This window comes from Phacochoerus africanus, chromosome 1 (assembly GCF_016906955.1).
Source record: "Phacochoerus africanus isolate WHEZ1 chromosome 1, ROS_Pafr_v1, whole genome shotgun sequence".
NCBI classification, from domain to species: Eukaryota; Metazoa; Chordata; class Mammalia; order Artiodactyla; family Suidae; genus Phacochoerus; species Phacochoerus africanus.
The window spans coordinates 28,955,122-28,971,756 of NC_062544.1; the positions used below are offsets into that span (position 1 = coordinate 28,955,122).

General features: G+C 53.2%; 1 protein-coding gene across 1 annotated transcript; it reads right to left on the bottom strand.

Annotated features, from left to right (window-relative positions):
* Positions 1–982: 982 nt before the first annotated feature.
* On the bottom strand, positions 983–16,110 carry STC2 (stanniocalcin 2). Its single transcript, XM_047790532.1, has 4 exons — positions 15,489–16,110; positions 13,259–13,401; positions 10,525–10,736; positions 983–4,464 (listed from the first exon to the last, which is right to left on the bottom strand). Exons 1-4 carry the CDS (start codon positions 15,637–15,639, stop codon positions 4,065–4,067), a joined length of 906 nt encoding a protein of 301 aa, XP_047646488.1. The 5' UTR covers positions 15,640–16,110; the 3' UTR covers positions 983–4,064.
* Positions 16,111–16,635: the final 525 nt, after the last annotated feature.

A 16,635-nucleotide genomic window follows, 5' to 3' on the forward strand; every position in this document is an offset into this window, starting at 1 on the left:
GTGAGAAATCAGGGAGGAAACCGTGAGAAATCAGGGAGTCTACCTCTGCTGTGTCGAGGAAGGAAGAGCTGGAGAGGAGGCCGTGAGCTTCCCGGTCTGTGAGGGGCCACTGAGTCATTATGCTGGTGGTGTCCACTGCCGGCTTAGTCCGAAAGAAGGGGTGGCTGGGCCACAGGGGAGCCTCTATAAAGTTTGTGGATTTCAGGGAGGAGCCGTAAGGACCACCCCGATGCTCTGGGGCTGGTGCCTCCAGGCTGGCTGCAGCAAGCTCAACCTCCTTTTTGTCTGGTTGATTCAGGCAGGGGTTTTGGACAGAATCCCCGGGGTGGAGGAAAAGCCCAGGGTGGTCTTCTTCCCCTGGTTCCCCCTCTTTGTAAATGGAACAGCCAACATTTTATTTCTTTTTAGGGCCAAAGCATATGGAAATTCCTGGGCTAGGGGTCAAATTGGAGCTGCAGCTGCCGGCCTACGTCATAGCAGCCACGGCAATACCAGATCCCAGCTTCATCTGCCGCTGGATCCTTAACCCACTGGGCAAGGCCAGGGATGGAACCCACATCGTCACAGACACTTTGTTGGGTTCTTAACCACAAGGGGAACTCCTAATATCCAGCATTAAAATTTTTTTTTGGTCTTTTGTCTTTTTAGGACTGCACCCTCAACACATGGAGGTTCCCAGGCTAGGGGTCCAATCCGAGCTACAGCTGCCGGCCTACACCACAGCTGCAGCAACATGCGATCCGAGCCACTTCTGCGACCTACACCACAGCTCACGGCAACGCCAGATCCTTAACCCACTGAGCGAGGCCAGGGATCAAACCCGCAACCTCGTGGTTTCGCGTCGGATTTGCTTCCGCTGCGCCACAACGGGAACTCCGAATTCAGCATTTTAAATGGACTACAAGCCCACTTGCCCACAGCCATTGCCCCCTGGCCCATCCAAAGCCCTCTTGGACAGACAGTAAGGCTACTCAGGGAGAAGTCAATTATTTAAAACCTTTATTAATGCTCGGAGAAAGATAATGCGATGTGACAACGAACAGGTCCTACTGCCTAAATCCATAACAGAAACAGATATTATGACTTAGCAAGCTCATGTGGTGCCAATTCTGAGATCAGACGAGGGTTGTTCTTCCTTAGGAAATGGGCCCTGGAAGCATTGTTTTTCCATGTTGTTCTAGCGAAGCCTTTTCCTTGCTTCTAGCTGGAATTTCTCTCTTTGTGTGTGTGTCAAAGTACGACTCCAGCTCTGGGCTGGCGTTTTCTATTTATTCAGTTTTGAGTGTCAGCATTTCACTCAGGCCTCTCACTTCAGAATAACAGGCCTATTTATTGATACAAAGGAGAGGTGTTCGGATCATCTCGTTAAGATGCGAGGCTCAAAATAAACACCATATCTTTATTTGGAAATCCACATCCTTCCGCAAAGGAAGACTCATGAGTACATCTGTATGAGGTCTGAAGCCGGAGTGGAAGGTCTATTTTTAAGGACGACTTTGCTTACATTTTAGATTGCACCAATGCCTCTGTCCATGCTTACAGGAATTTGGATTTTCCTCCGTTTTGAGATAAAGAATCTGAGCAACAAATACTATCGGATGCCTCCAACCATTAGGAATCCGAATGCTATGATGTCGACCTGACTTTTGAGAAGAAACAAACCAGTGGCATGAAAAACAGACAACAGAGATCAGTCAAGGGGTTCCAATCAACAGAGTAAGTAAGTCTACGCCTCGGGGTGGCGGGGGGGGCGGGGGGGGACGCTGAGATAATAAATACAAACGACAAATATTTACAATAGAAGCAGCACATGGGATGTCAGTAGGCGAACACATACAACATTTACACTGAGGAAAATACAAAAGTGATGCCTTTCATCCATCCAGCCCGGGCGCCGGCGGACAAATGAACAGCTGACCCAGCAACGCGGGAGAATGTTATTGCTTCGGCTTTTGAGTGACGTAAGGAAAACAGTCCACGTGCTGTGTGGCTTGAGACAGCGCTTACGTTTGGTTCCCACGGCAGAGCCTGACACGCGGGTCCTCTTCCCTCTGCGGGCAGAGCTGGATCAAGGGCGCTACCTCCTCGGCTTTCTGCAGCTCCAGTTCTTTCGAGGTGCTTCTCCCAGTCTTTTGGCCCCCGCCACCCCCAACACCCAAATGGTTTCTTTCCAACACGGTGCATGAAATGACACTCCAGCACCGGCGTCTTGGCAACGAGATTGGATCTGGGGTATAGAGACACTAGCTTGGCTCTGGGTAAGGGCATCCTGTGGAACGAATCGTTTTCGAGGAGATAAATTTAGCTCCCTTTATCTCTGGCCTCAGGTTGCTCTGAGGGAGCGCTATGAGCTGATACAAATGGGGGATGCATGTTTTTTTTTGCCCAGTCACTAGAATGGCAATCAGCAAACTTAGTCCCAAGAGCCAAATCCCGTTGGGCGCCTGTTAAATAAAATGTTAATGCAGCGGAGCCAAGCCTATTTGCTATGGGTTGTCTAGGTAGGTCTGCTTTCCTGCTATAAAGGCCAAGTTGAATAGCAGCAACAGAAACCCTACCACCTGCCAAACTGAAAATAGTGTAGTTACTATCTGGACCTTTGCAGGAAAGGTTTGCCGACCCCTGGTCTAGAAGGATCTGGCCCAGCACATCCATCCACTCCTTGCAATACTGGGCTCCTAGTTGAGTGCTGGCTGCAAGAAAGGATACTCTTTAATGTGTAGCCTGTTAGGAAAGAGGAGGAAAGACCTCTCTCTGAAACCTTTTCAGTAACGAGACATCCACGGCTGAGGCTTTCTGTTATAATCCTCTCCTTGTATTTTTAGGTCTGTCTCTCCTCTCTGCCTTTCCTGTGGCCACTCTGACTCCTTTTCTCATTGCTAAAGTTCAGTCTGGACCCGGGAAATCTCGTCCCTCAGCGATTCTCAGCAGTCTCCTCCATTGATGTAAGAGATGGGCGTTGCCTGGTGAAAAGCACGGAGTCGCCATGCTCCGTTCCCCTTTTTCCATCCTCTGGCACGGAGAGGCCAGCTTTCCAACTTGGCTTTGCGGTACCCAGGGTACGGTGCTTTATCCATCTTGGCTGAGGGTCAGGGTGAGAGACCGACATGCAAAAGGAAATCTGTCAGATGCCCTCCTGGTGTGTGCATTTTCCTCCAGGTGTGGGCTTTGCCCTAAGTGGCAAGGAACCCACGTCAGGCAGTCAGATGTAGTTACATGGCTCTTTGATTCCTTTTAAAAGAGCACGTAAAAAATGCAGCCCCTAAAGATGGTTTGTTTTTTTTGTTTGTTTGCTTTTCCTTTGAGCTGGTTTTAATGACCCAGTTGCTTAGTTTGAAAGCTATTTATTGAGACGACAGATATGGAGATGTAACTGGATAAATAAGAAAGTGAAATTGAGACGTGAAGCAGTGGTTAAAATACAAACACACAGGGGCCACGCCCTCAGACAGGGTCCCGCAGACAACAATGGCTCAGAAATTACACTTAGAACCCTCGGCCCTCCCCGTCCCAAGTTGCTCCAAACCTCAAGGGTCCATGCAAGAAGCTGGATTTCGGTTTGGCACCAAGCACCCACATGGCCCCTGCCTCCGCTGCACCCTTCTCCTGATTCCCAGGGAGGTTTGCACACCCACTCCTGCACCAGAGTCCAGCTGCCCTCCACAAAGACAGCAGCAGAAGCTACGGGCGGGGGCCAGCCCCTGTGGGTCGGTTCACCCCCGCCCTCCCCGTCACCTCCCCCTGCAGAGGAAACCGCAGGCCACTGCCCCAGGGGCGGGGGCTCCACGGAGCGAAAGAAGGCAAAGTCGCAAGAGGGAGGGGTGGCGCCCTCCCTTCAGGATGTGCAGGTGCGGGACCCACCAGGCACAACCGAGCCCTCGCCGCTGCCCAGGGAGCCTCCGCCTCACCTGTTCATGCCGCTAACATACACCTCCAGCAAGTCCGCAATCCCCATCAAATCCTGCGTGTGACATCCCCCCTCTTTAATGGCAAATGTCTTGGAATGTCCATAGAGAAGAAAATGGACGGCGTGGAGGAAAGACTTCCCGGCTGGGCCTTTCGTTTCACCTCCGGATGTCGGAATACTCAGACTGTTCATCCTCCCACTCGCTGCTTCCAGAAGTCCCCTGGGCCCCGTGGCCAGCCGCTCTGCCCCGGGCGTGGGCGATTGGGTGGCTCTTGCTAGCTCGCTCGCCCTTGGCGCCTCGGCCAGTCTCCCGACTGCTGGGCTCTGAGAGGGGGTGACCTGCTTCCCCGTGGGCCCTGGAGGGCTTGGCTCTGTCGCCCTGGGGCGGGTGCTCAGGAGGCGCCGTGGGGGGCCTCTGGATGGCCGAGGTGCAGAAGCTCAAGATGGAGCACAGGCTTCCCCAGTTCTGCTCGCACTGAGCCTGGACGCTGTGGGTAATGGCCTCCTTCACCTCCTCCCCACAGGTCAGCAGCAGGTTCACCAGGTCCACGTAGGGTCTAGAGATTGAGAGAGAGACCGAGGATGGAGCAGGTCCCGAGGGGGCCGCAGAGGGTAGTGCCGACAGCAGGGGAGAGAGGTGTGGCCCACGCTTGGCTTGGGTTTGGTGAAAGATCGTTCTGGAACTACTTCAAGCCTTTACCCATATTCTGTGGAGGACCGGGCTCCATGCCTGGCACTGGAGAGAATGAGAGGCTGGGGAGAGAGCCTGCCACCAGAAAAAGGGCCAGTGACAAGTCACAGGTGCATACGCTAAAAGCCTAGGAAGAACCTCTGGGGGGGGGCGGGGGAGGCCAGAAGGCCAGAGGGGCAGCGGTGGGACTTGGAGGGCAGCAGAGCTCCAGGGCGGGTTTAGGGTCTGCTAACTGGGAGGATCTTAGTGGGAGTGGACATGGGTCTTGAAGCCTGTGGAGTAACAGGCCAATGGTGAAGGGCCTCGCATACCAAACTGAGGAGTCTTTTAACTTTTTTTTTTTTTGTCTTTTCTAGGGCTGCACCCGTGGCATATGGAGGTTCCCAGGCTAGGGGTCCAATTGGAGCTGTAGCTGCCGGCCTACACCACAGCCACAGCAACTCAGGATCGGGGCGGCGTCTTCGACCTACACCACAGCTCACGGCAACACTGGATCCTTAACCCACTGAGCAAGGCCAGGAATCAAACCTGCAACCTCATGGTTCCTAGTCAGATTCATAATCCACTGAAGCCACGACGAGACTTAACTTTTTTTTTTCTTCTGACGGCTGTACCTGCAGCATATGTAAGTTCCCAGGCTAGGGGTCGAATTGGAGCTGCAGCTTCCAGCCTGCACCACAGTCACGGCAACACTGGATCCCAGCTGCATCTGCAACCTACACGGCAGCTTGTAGCAATGCTGGATCCTTAACCCACTGAGCAAGGCCAGAGACTGAACCCACATCCTCACGGACACTGTGTCAGGTTCTTAGCCCACTGAGCAACAATGGGAACTCCCAAACTGAGGAGTCTTTATGGCAGGGAAGCAAGGCTGGCTGGCTCTGCACTGGTGTCTTCTTCAGGGTAAGCCTTGCCTAAGGGAGGCCCCTAAAAAACCATTTCCCCCATGTCCGTATTTGCCCCTGGTTTGGGCTCATGATGAAGAGCATTTGGACAAGTTTCTGGATGCACTTCGCTGTGTATCCAGAGGAGTGTGGAAAAGGCAGAGAAGGCTGGCGGAATGTGGATTTCCGTGGAGCTCTTCCCTCCCTTGGTGGTAGAGGCTGCGGCAGGGGAGTGGCTGCCTGAGCATCTCTATTCTTCCCATCTGGGCTTCCCCGCCCCTGGAGGCGAGGGCTGGCCCTATGTGCTTGGGATCAGAGCCAGAGTCTGTGAAATAAGCATGCTCGGTTCCCAGAGGAGAGAGCCAGCTCCTCTGGCCATTCCGGCCGCCCTGGGGTGTTGTTTAGGAAGAGTGCTGGAGGAGGAACGAGCACGTCATGCAAACCTTTCTCCTGGGGGCGGAAGGTGTGTTCAGAGGGCCGGAGCAGTGTACTCTGTACTCTAAGCTGGCTTCTTATATTTATGGGCTCAGCTGGCAAAAGGCATACTCAGCAGTGGGCCCTCTTGGCCCACTCACCGAGCCTTTCTTACGTCTCACTGGCCTTTTAAAATCCCCAAGGGGGTATGGAATGTTCCATGTAGCTAACCAGCTTTCTTATGCAGTCCTCCCTGGCAGAATTTCTGGCTGTATCTGACCATGAACGTTGAAGCTCTGGGTCATCCCCTGGGGTAGAGAAATAATTTTGGAACGTGAGATCATTTATAAGAAGACTTTTTTTCCCCTCTGTGAGCCTGGACCACCTCTCTATAGCCCATTTAATCTTTTCTTTGCAAGTTGGCAGTTGTTGCCAAGCAGGAAGAAGAGCAGATTGTGTTTTAAGACTTGTGAAGTAGTTGACTGCCATTTTTATGAATTAGTCCTCAAGTTGTAATTGACTGAACTGTCCTCATTCCATAGATATAAAATGGAGACAAGATAGGGGAGAAAGTGGCCTTGGGAAGTTTCTGGGCCAGGAAGGCCTGGGGCTGAGCTGTGACCAGAGAGGAGGAATGTTCTGGCTGATAGAGATCGAGCTGCCTTTTAAGGCCGACTTGATGCCTTTGGAGTCAGACAGTCTGGGCACGGATGGTGGGCACGGTGCTCCAGCGCTCCAAGGCAGGCCCCTCACCATGACCAGGACAAGACAGCGATGACCCAAGTCTGCTTGAGCCGAGAGAGGAAGATGTGGGGCAACACAGGGAAATGCTCCCTGAACGTTTGTTTCCTTCCATCTTTTGATTAAAAAAAAATTTTTTTTTTGGCTGCACTTGAAGCACATGGAAGTTCCCGGCCAGGGATCGAATCTGCACTGTAGCAGCGACCCAAGTCGCTGCAGTGACCGAGCTGGATCCTTAAACCTCTGCACCACAAGAGTAGTTCATCCTTCTATCTTTTGAAAATGAGCAACTGCCTCAGAGAAGTCAAGTTCACTGCTGCTACAGAAGCATGGAGGTTTTAGTCCCTGACGGGACCTGCCACCCCCTGGGGCTAGATAAACCAATCACAGAGGCTGAGCATCTGTCTTTTGGGGATGCTCTTCAAGTTTCTTTCTCCAGGGGGAGGGGAGGGCCCTCTTGGGAATGTACAGACTGCCTCTTGGCCTCCTTCGCCAGGGCGTCCTGCCTGCCAGATGAGCTCTCAGAATCCCAAGGCGGATCCCAGAAGGCTGGACCAGCCCACGCTCTCTTCTGGCACTCTCTGCCGAGGAGAAAGCTGTGAACTGTGGGGAGGGGTGTGTGTTAATCTACGCTGTGTTTCGGGCTGGCATGGGGCCTCCTCGGGCTGCGAGCTCAGCCCGTGTCTAATGACAAAGCCCAGCTCTCTCCACTGGACGTCAGCAAGGCTAAAGGATTTTTAAAAATACTTGGAGGGGGACGTGCCTGGAGGCTGCCAGCACCCAGTGACAGGGTGTGTGGTGGCCAAGTGGCTGCTCTGGAGAAAGCGGGGTGGGAAGGGGTGAGGGGAACAGCGGGGAGCAGAGAGTTCAAAGGAAACCACTTTAACTGAACATGAGGGTTCTGGGGTAGATGAGGATCGGGTTGAGGGATGGGGTGATGTGGATGCTGGGGTGACTTTGATTTCCTTCCTTCTAGAGGGAAAGGCAAATGCCGTTTTCCGGGAGTTTCTGTCGTGGCTCAGTGGTTAACGAATCCGACTAGGAACCATGAGGTTGCAGGTTCGATCCCTGGCCTTGCTCAGTGGGTTGGGAATCCGGCGTTGCCGTGAGCTGTGTAGGGTGCATATGCGGCTTGGATCCCGTGTTGCTGTGGCTCTGGCGTAGGCTGTCGGCTACAGCTCCGATTCGACCCCTAGCCTGGGAACCTCCGTATGTCGCGGGAGTGGCCCAAGAAGTGGCAATAAGCCAAAAAAAAAAAAAAAAAAAAAAGCCATTTTCCGTTTCTTATCTGTGGCCAGGGCCACATTCTTAAATGGTCTTCTCGCTATTTGGGGACTGATAGGCTCCTTTGTACCCGAGGTGCTAGAGGTGCTGGCTGAGCAGGCAGAAGGGGACCTGCGGGCAGCCACACTGAGTGTTTAAGAAAGAGGCCCAGCGTTCCTTTCTGGGTGGATTGCCTGCCTTTCCAGAGCAGGCTGGGGTGGGGGCTGGGCGTTGGCTCTAAATGACATAAGGAGCCCTTTGGAAGTAAGGGGCCCAGGGCCCCGTGGGCCATGTTTCCAGGGAAGTGACATCAGAAAGCCATGGGGCTTTGGCTCGTCTTAAATGCAAGGAGGCGGGGGGAGTTGGCCAAAAACAATGAAATCTCCCATTTCCCCCAAGAAGATTCTCTTTTTCTCCAAAAAGACAAAAGTCTTCTTGGCTCCAGAAATATATTATAAATTTAAAAACTAGTACCCCATCCTCAATTTTTTTTTTTTGGCCTTTTTAGGGTTGCACCCACAGCATATGGAGGTTCCCAGGCTAGGAGTTGAATCAGAGCTGTAGCTTCGGGCCTACACCACAGCCACAGCAACGTGGGACCCAAGCCATGTCTGTGACCTACGCCACAGCTCACGGCAATGCCGGATCCTTAACCCACTGAATGAGGCCAGGGATTGAACCTGGATCCTCATGGATCCTAGTTGGATTCATCAGTCATGATAGGAACTCCCCCCATCCTCCATTCTTGAGGCCAACAAACTATCTCTAACGAATGAGAGTGGGCTGAGGACATATGAACTTCAAAGCTTCTCAGCAATGAGGTATCTGCCTCTTCCCAGGGGCACCTTGCAGGAAGGAAATTTCACAGTGCTGTACTTGTGTAATGGGGCTATTTTTGAGAAAAGGAAAAATCCTGCCGCATTTGGGGACTGGTGAGCTTCCGCTGGTCTAGTGGGCAGAATGCAGGCCAGGAGCAAGGAGGTTTGAGGTCTATTCCTGACAACTGGCTTCAGAATCACCAATTTCCAAGTTGGAGAGTAGGACCTGAACCTCAGAGCAAGCTCTTTAACCTCTTGGGTTCACATTCTTCCTGTTACATGGGGATAGTATTTGCTAGCCTGTGGCTTTGTTGGGGAAGGTGAGATAATCCAGGTAAAGTCCCTGGCCAAGGGCATGGCCCTCTCCGAACGTGATGGTTACTGTTATTGCTATTGCGGTTGGTGCTATTGTTGCTTTGTTTCTTTATAGGTATTTGGAAGCAGAGAAAAGATTTTACCGGGCACTAGCGTAACTCAAGGAAAAGACAACATCAGTTTGCTCTTGGCAAGAGCTGCCTGCAGAGATTTATGGTGAATCTTGTAACTCGAACACTGTACCAAGGATGTTGCAAGATACCTAGAGCCAGGTGGAAAGTGACAGGTGATTGTTGCTGTCCTCTGTGATCTCAGTGGTGTGGGTGGGGTGGGGAGCGGCCCGTTTAGTGACATAGCTGGGGAAGACCATGGTATAGCTAAGGAGCAAGAGTTCATAAAATTGTACTCCTTTGGTCCAATGTGAAGAATAACAGTGCTGTGACTTATACTGGGCTGCTTAGCTAGTAACTTGCTTTCTGCCCTAAGTCCCCAAGGAAGGAGCCACTGTAAGCTTCAGGGGCTATGGCGTTAGGAGCAACTGTGTACCCACATGCCTTTCGCTGCTCTGCAAAATTGAGGATCCTAAAATTAACGCGACGTGGTAAATCAACTATACTTCGATAAAATAAATTTTCTACAAATTGAGGGTCCTATAGATGGGATGTTTTTTAAGGGGTGAGATGTCCTGGGTTTAGGACTGAATCACCAGTCTTCTAAGAAGTACATTCCTATTTCCTCACTTTGGCATGAAGGTGCTCAGCTGATTCAAGTTCTTGCTATTTATTATGCATTTGCTCTGGGAGGGCCTGACTGTTCGAGAAGGTGAACTGGACCTTCTAAGGGAAAGGAGAGCTTATGGAGGCAGGAAAAAAAGCTATTGGCATTTAAATGCGTAGGTTCTGGAGCTGGACCACTTGGCGCCTCATGCTGGCTTTGCCTTTCTTTGTCTGTGTGACCTTTACCACAGTGAATCCCAGTTTTCTCCTTTGAAACATGGAGCTGAGAATGGTACCTCGCTCACAGCGCTGTTGTGACAATCAAGTGAAAAATTCACATGCAGCCCTTAGCACAGCGCCTGGCACTTAGTACATGCTCGGTACACGTTATCAGCTCTCGGCCGTCTGCCAGGGCACCTACCTAGCTCTTTGGAACACTGAGAACTGTCGGGATCTGGGCTCAGGGGAAGACTGAGGGTACTTCTGAATTCTACACATTTTGTGCTCAGTGGAAAGATTTCCTGTTGCTATTGCTTGTGATTTTGAAACCGATGGCGGAAATTTCTTTTGCTTTTCCTGAAGGCCAGCAGGAAAGGGACTCCCAGGGGAGTCTGTGCAGCTTTCTGAGGGAAACTGCAACCGTCCCGGTTGGACAGGAGAGCTCAGCCTCTACAAACCAGCCCCTCAAACTGAGGAAGCCTCTCCTCCGACCCCAGCAGGCCTCCCATCACCCCTCTCCCCGGGGAGGCCCCTACGCCCCCGGGGCAGCACTCACTCGTGCAGCAGCAAGTCCTTGAAGTGTATCATCTCCACCATGACCCGGGTGTTCTCCTGGGCGGCCGAGCACAGGTCGTGTTTGAGGTAGCATTCCCGCTGTAACTGGAACACCATCTCCTTGATGGCCGGACACTTGCGGCTTATGCAGCCGAATCGGTGCCGCAACGCGTGGGCCTTACACTTCAGGGCATCTTTGATGAATGACTTGCCCTGAGAGCAGAGGGGACAGGGGAGGGAAAGGGGGGGGGGGCAGAAGAGACCGGTCCTCATTACATGTTTTGACATTTTTCCCCTCGTCGGGCTGACATGGGATTTTTCTGACAACGGAACCCCGAGACTGGTGTCCTTGCAGGTGAGGACACGCTGGGGCTTCATGGGGTCTGTCCAGAGCGACACGATCCCTCTGCATTTAAAAAGGATGTTACTCGGGAGCGTGATGGATCTGCCTCCTTCCTTCCGCGAGCTGCTCTGCTAGCCTCCATGGTCCTGGGGCTCCCAGGGCCCTCTGTCCTCAAGGCAGCCTCGTGTTGGCTGTTTGGTGGCAATGTTTCTGGAATGGAGGGGGCATTTGGCCAGGCGTAAATCCAGAACCCCTTGGTGGTTCCCAGCAAGAGACTTTCCCCAAGTGGAAGATTCCCGCTTGTCCAAATCTCACACCTATCCTCGTTCCTTCTAGTGATGTCAGGATGGGCTGCTAGCTCCGCCCTCCTTTTTTGCTTCGGTGCCCCCCCACGCCCCCAACCCATACTCGCTCCCATCTCCTCCTGTCCTTTAAGGAGGAGCATTCTTTTCCTTTTTGAAAGCAATTCCCGACGCCTTTAAACTGTTAGGATTATTGCCTCTAAAAGGCCTGCCTGGCACACTGCCTGGCAGCATCTGGAGCCTGAACTGCCCAACTGACAGCCCCTCCCCCACGCTCCCTGCCTCTGAGTGGCTAAGGCAGCCAGGCATACATCTGGCCTACAGTTCTCTTTCCTGGCAACCCCATTAGATTGTTCTTATCCTAGAAAGGAGACAGCTGTTGGGGGTGTGGAGGCCAGCTCGGGCGTCAGCTCCCTTATCAACATCTCAGGGCACAGAGGCATTGTGGGATACCTACCAGGGACCCCTGCATCCCCTTTATTATAGCAACAAGCTGTCGCTGGAGAGGTCACCCCTCCGTTTTGAGACAAGCCCGAAAGTAACAGAGTTGAGAAAGTAAACAGGTTTAGGTTGGAAATGGGAAGCCAGCCAGCATGGTTCTTCTTTTTTTCCCCCCCCTCTCCTTTGGAAGCAGTTGCAATCTCTACAGACAGTGTCTGACCACTGAAAAACCACCTCGCTGGGGTCCCCTTTCCTCTGACTTTCCAATAGAAGCCGCATAGGATGGAGGGTAGGGTGTCCAGTTTGTTAAGTGGGTACGGACTGAGAACTGACTTGAAAAGGATGCTTCTAACTTGAGAACACACTCCTGTTGGTTGAGAAAAAAACCCCAAAAAACAAAAACAGGAGGATTAATTTATGCGAGGGCTGCCGCAGTCTGTTCTTGGTATTCTTCCCTGACATCCTGTGGGATTGCCCTGAAATACACATCTTTCCTCCGGATTTCCTATTACGTTTCCTAATTCCAGTTAATCCAGAAGGGGTGCTTTATTCAGGAGTCTTCAGGAGTTCAAACGTTCTACACCTCTTTCCTTCCCCGGGTTCTGTTTCCCCTCCTGCCACCCCACATCCTCCGGAGGGGAGGCTGCCAGCCCTGTCGCATCCCTTTCTGGTTCCCAGGCGTGGCTTTGTCGGGCTGTCTACAGGATGTCAGATGGTGACGGGCGAAGTTTGTAAATCACACCTAAACTGTGGACCTCATCCAAACAGTGTCATGCCTCTCCAATGACATGGGACAGGAAGTCTGTGACAATAGGGTCCTTCATAGTGTGTATATGGGCTAGGGCGGACATGAAGGGAGGTTGAGCCTAATGCTCCCACACTATCACAAATGGGCTTGGATTGTTGGCAGGGGAGCCATCGGGTGGCTCATTGGGTTCTTTTCCTGCCCACACAGCACCTGGGCTTCACCCTGGGGAGCCTAGGATAACAGAAGTGGGTCAGGCCCTGACTATATTTATTATCTAGAGCAGGACTCATTCAGGGTTTCGACTTTTCAGGTTGGGAGAGGAGGATTTGCTACTGCAGAGGCTCGACTCTTCCGGAGGCGCTGGATTCCCCATGCCGCCTGCCCACATGCCCACTGGGAGATGATGCATTTCTACACATTTTGTGTCTCTTCTAGTCTTGCTCATACGCTGAAATGTAATGCTTATGGCATATGTCACTGCGTCCCTGCCTTCCTCTCCTCAACCTACTACTACTCCTAATGTGACAGGCCTTGCAGACTGGGTTCCGGGTAGCCAGACACTCTGGGTCCCTTAGAAGATATTTATTACTTTTATGACTTTTGTCTTCTCTGCTACGACGCCTCAGATAATTGTTCAGCTTGGTCTCCATTCCACTCTGTGCGTGCAGACACAGCTCAAGAGAGGAGAGGATTTAGTCTACATGAGCGCTCCAGAAAGCTGAATCCCAGGAGTGGAGCGGGGAGACACTGTCATCCTGCTGCACACCCAGAAGGTCTCTGGCAAGTGCGAAAACACACCGCGAAGATTAGCTCAGGAAATCTGTTAATAAGTCTTTCCAATGAATGTTTCAGTCGTGCGACACTAACCCAACCATGCTTTGCGCTCAGTATGGTTTTTTACCTGGGCATCAAATTTTCCAGCGTTGTGCAGAAAAGTCATGCAAATCCCATGTAAGCCCCGAATCTCACAAGAGTTGTTCTCGAAACATTCAAACACGCCACAGCCCACATCGCCAGCGTTGACCAAACAGTGCTGGATTTCCGCTAAAAGGAGAATTACATACAATCATATAGGAAATGCTCAGCCACGCTGGGGAATGCAGAGGGGTGGGGGTTGAAAGCAAAGGAATGACTCTAAGAAAATTTAAGGGAGGAAAAAAAAGTTAGAAATGACTCTTTCAGGATCTAAAAAACCAGAGAAAGAAGGTTTCATCACTTCATCTACTTATGAAAATACTGGTATGTGTAAATATTTGTAAAAAATGAGTCAAGCCTCCATTACAAAAGTCACAATCAGGAGTTAGGTCTGAGCACTGCAGTTTTCATCCTTCTCACCTTAAGAAAGTATTTGTGGGGACACTTAGTTTGAGAGCATAAGATATTTCATTTTCTAAACCCACAGACAAAAATAGAAGATTTCAACCGATGAGCTTGCTCTCTCCCTTCCACACTCCGTCAATGAAATACCCTTCTCTACTTGGATGGAGTTGCTGCTATTAAATCACGGCCATTTCCTTCCTGACCCCCAAATGAGAGCGTCCAAAAAGCAGTTTCAATTCAGCTTTATGATTCAACACCTAAAAATCAAAACAAAATTCCTATTAAGGCAGCGCCTCCAAACCATCCGCATTAAAAATACCAGGCTAGGGAAGCTGCGGTTTGCAAGCAGGCTCAGGAATCGAGTCAGACGGGGGCTATCTGCAGAAAAGCAACCTTTGCAGTTAAGAGGCTCCTTTGAGAGATCCAGCGTGAGATGCCGCTTAATCCCCTAGAATTCCCGCGACCGGGGAGTCTGCAGCTCTCCTTCCCAGAATGTGGTCCTAATTCGTCCCTCCGAAAGGACAGGCTGAGAGGGAGTTAACTGTCAGGCTGCCGCCGGCAAAGCCTCCCTCCCTTCCCTCCCCCTCCCCCTCCCCAATTCCCTGACTTAAACCAACCACAAAATTACATCAGAAAAGTATATTTTGGAAGAAGGGCGGGGCCGGAGGAGATAATCCGCATTCAGAGTAAACCTAGCGAGAGAATGAGGGCGTGTATTTGCTGAGGGTCACCAACTAGCGAGAATCACGTTCAGTTCTCAGGGAAAGCTCTGGGAGGGGAGAGGGTGGCCAAGGGTCCTAGGAAGAGCGGGACACGGGCCGGGGTTGCTGACACTCGCCTATGGTGGTGGGAGACTCCCGGATGATCCCACGCGCGGCCCCGGCGCGCCGGCCAGGAGCGCGCAGGGCCGCGATTCACTGGCTCCCGGCGTCCCTAATGGGCACTCGTGCATTCCTGCTCGTGCGGTGAGCGCACGCACGCCGCGGGCGGGTTCGCAGGCCGGCTAAAAAAAGGGAGGGCCGCGAAGAGCCAAGGAGCTGTAGGCAGATTTTCTTCCTCTCCCGGGAGCTGGGAAAAGGGCCAACCCCGTGCCCTGCACGCCTGGCTGTGCTCGGCAGCTTGCTGGCGAGCGGAGAACGGGTAGAGCGGCGGCGGCGCACGGTTCGGGCTATGTCACCATTTCTTCGCTTGCAGACCTGCCCTGGAACGGAGGACCGCCGCAGCACCGCAGAGGTACGCTTTGCGCCATCCGCCACTCGCCCCCTCCCCTTCCGAAAGGAATGCCCCCACCCGACCCCCCAAGGAGAAAGTTAGCAATGCAATTTGTCTCGCCTACGAAGTTCTCGAATGTCGGGCATCTTTTGAGGAGGGGAAGAAGCGGTTCTGCTGCGGCCCGCCGGCCGGTTGGAGAAGTTCTCCGGGTTCAGGGCGCAGCCCAGCTCCGGGGATCCTCCGTGCCTCCAGCAAGCCGGACAGGATGGAGCAGGGAGCTTTGAACCGGACCGGGGACTCTGGAGCTGGCACTGGCCGCGTCAGGCGCTGCTTCATTTCCCCTCGACCCCAGGGAGGACAGCAACAAGTCCTGCCCCAGCCATTTCATCACCCTGCCAGCACGTGCGGATTCCGGGCGCGCGGAGCCGGGCGCGGACCTCGCTTCGCCTAGCGCTTTCCTTTGCATGTCCCGCGCCACCCCAAGAGTTTGCGCGGACCGGGGTGGGCGCCCGGTTCCGGGCGAAGCGCCCGGGGCACGCCGCGTGGGTGCCCGGCGTCTTCTCCCAGCAGCGCCCCGCCGCGAAGGCGCACGCACTTACCTGTGTTCTGCAAGGACAGACGGCCCTTCTGCTGGGAGCCCCGGTCTTGGGGACTTTCGGGCGGATTGGTGGCCTCGGTCCCTCGCGCCGGGTCGAAGGTAGCTAACAGCAAAGCTAGGGTCACGAACTGGCCCAGCCGCTCGGCACACATGGTTCTTGGTGTAAATCTCCCGCCCGGAGACCTGGATTCTTTGTGCTCTTCTCCTCCTCTTCCTCCTCCTTCTCCGCTTCCCCTCCTCCTCCCACTCTTCCTCTTCGCTCGCCTTTTCCCTCCTCGCTGCCGCGGCTCGGATAGAGGTTACCCAGCACCCTCCCGTAGCTCTCCGGAGAGCATGTGACCAGGCTGTTAGCGGCGCCGCGAGTGCCGGGCAATGGCAGGGATGGTGCCTCAAATATCCCTGGAAGCTCTGGTGTCACTTGAATGAAGGAGTCGAGCAGGTGTTGTCCCGGCGGCTGGACCAATCCGAGACCCCCGCCCGTTTGACAACACTGCCGGGAGGCGGGGCCTGAGCCCAACTACTACAGGAGGAAGCCGAGAGCCGCTGGGAGCGCCCGACGAAGTTGCCGACCTGGCGGCGGCCACGCGTGTGCGTGCGTGTGTGAGTGTGTGAGAGCGGAGATGCGTGCGCGTGTGCGGGTGCTCCAGGGCAATGGCCAAACAGACTTAAAAAAGTAAAAGCGAATCCCAGTTCCGGTCGTGGCTAAAGAAGGGCGAGAGGGGACGGACTGCGCTGGGACAGCTTCCCTTCCCCTACCCCACCCCCCGGCTCCTGGCTCACATCACACCCGCATCGGGCTGGGAGAGTTTCCTCTTTGTGTCTTTCGGAATTCGGTGGAGATTCCCAGCCCCAAAGCCTTAACAGACTGAAGAACTTTCCTGGACATAGTGACGCTGGGGGCAAACAGGACATATATGAGAATTCCTGGCCTTGTGACACTTTGCATAAAAAAAAAATCCCTCAAACTATTTAAGATAGGAGCAGAAGCACTAGATATAGAACTTGGCCTGAGCGACCACCCCATCTTCCTCTTTTCTTTCACCCCACTTTTGTGACCCTTGCAACACCTGAGGTGCCATGTTCTCGCCCCTCCTCCAATCCAGATGGATTCCGAGCTGGGCTGCGGGGACCCAGGTGACAGACTGGAC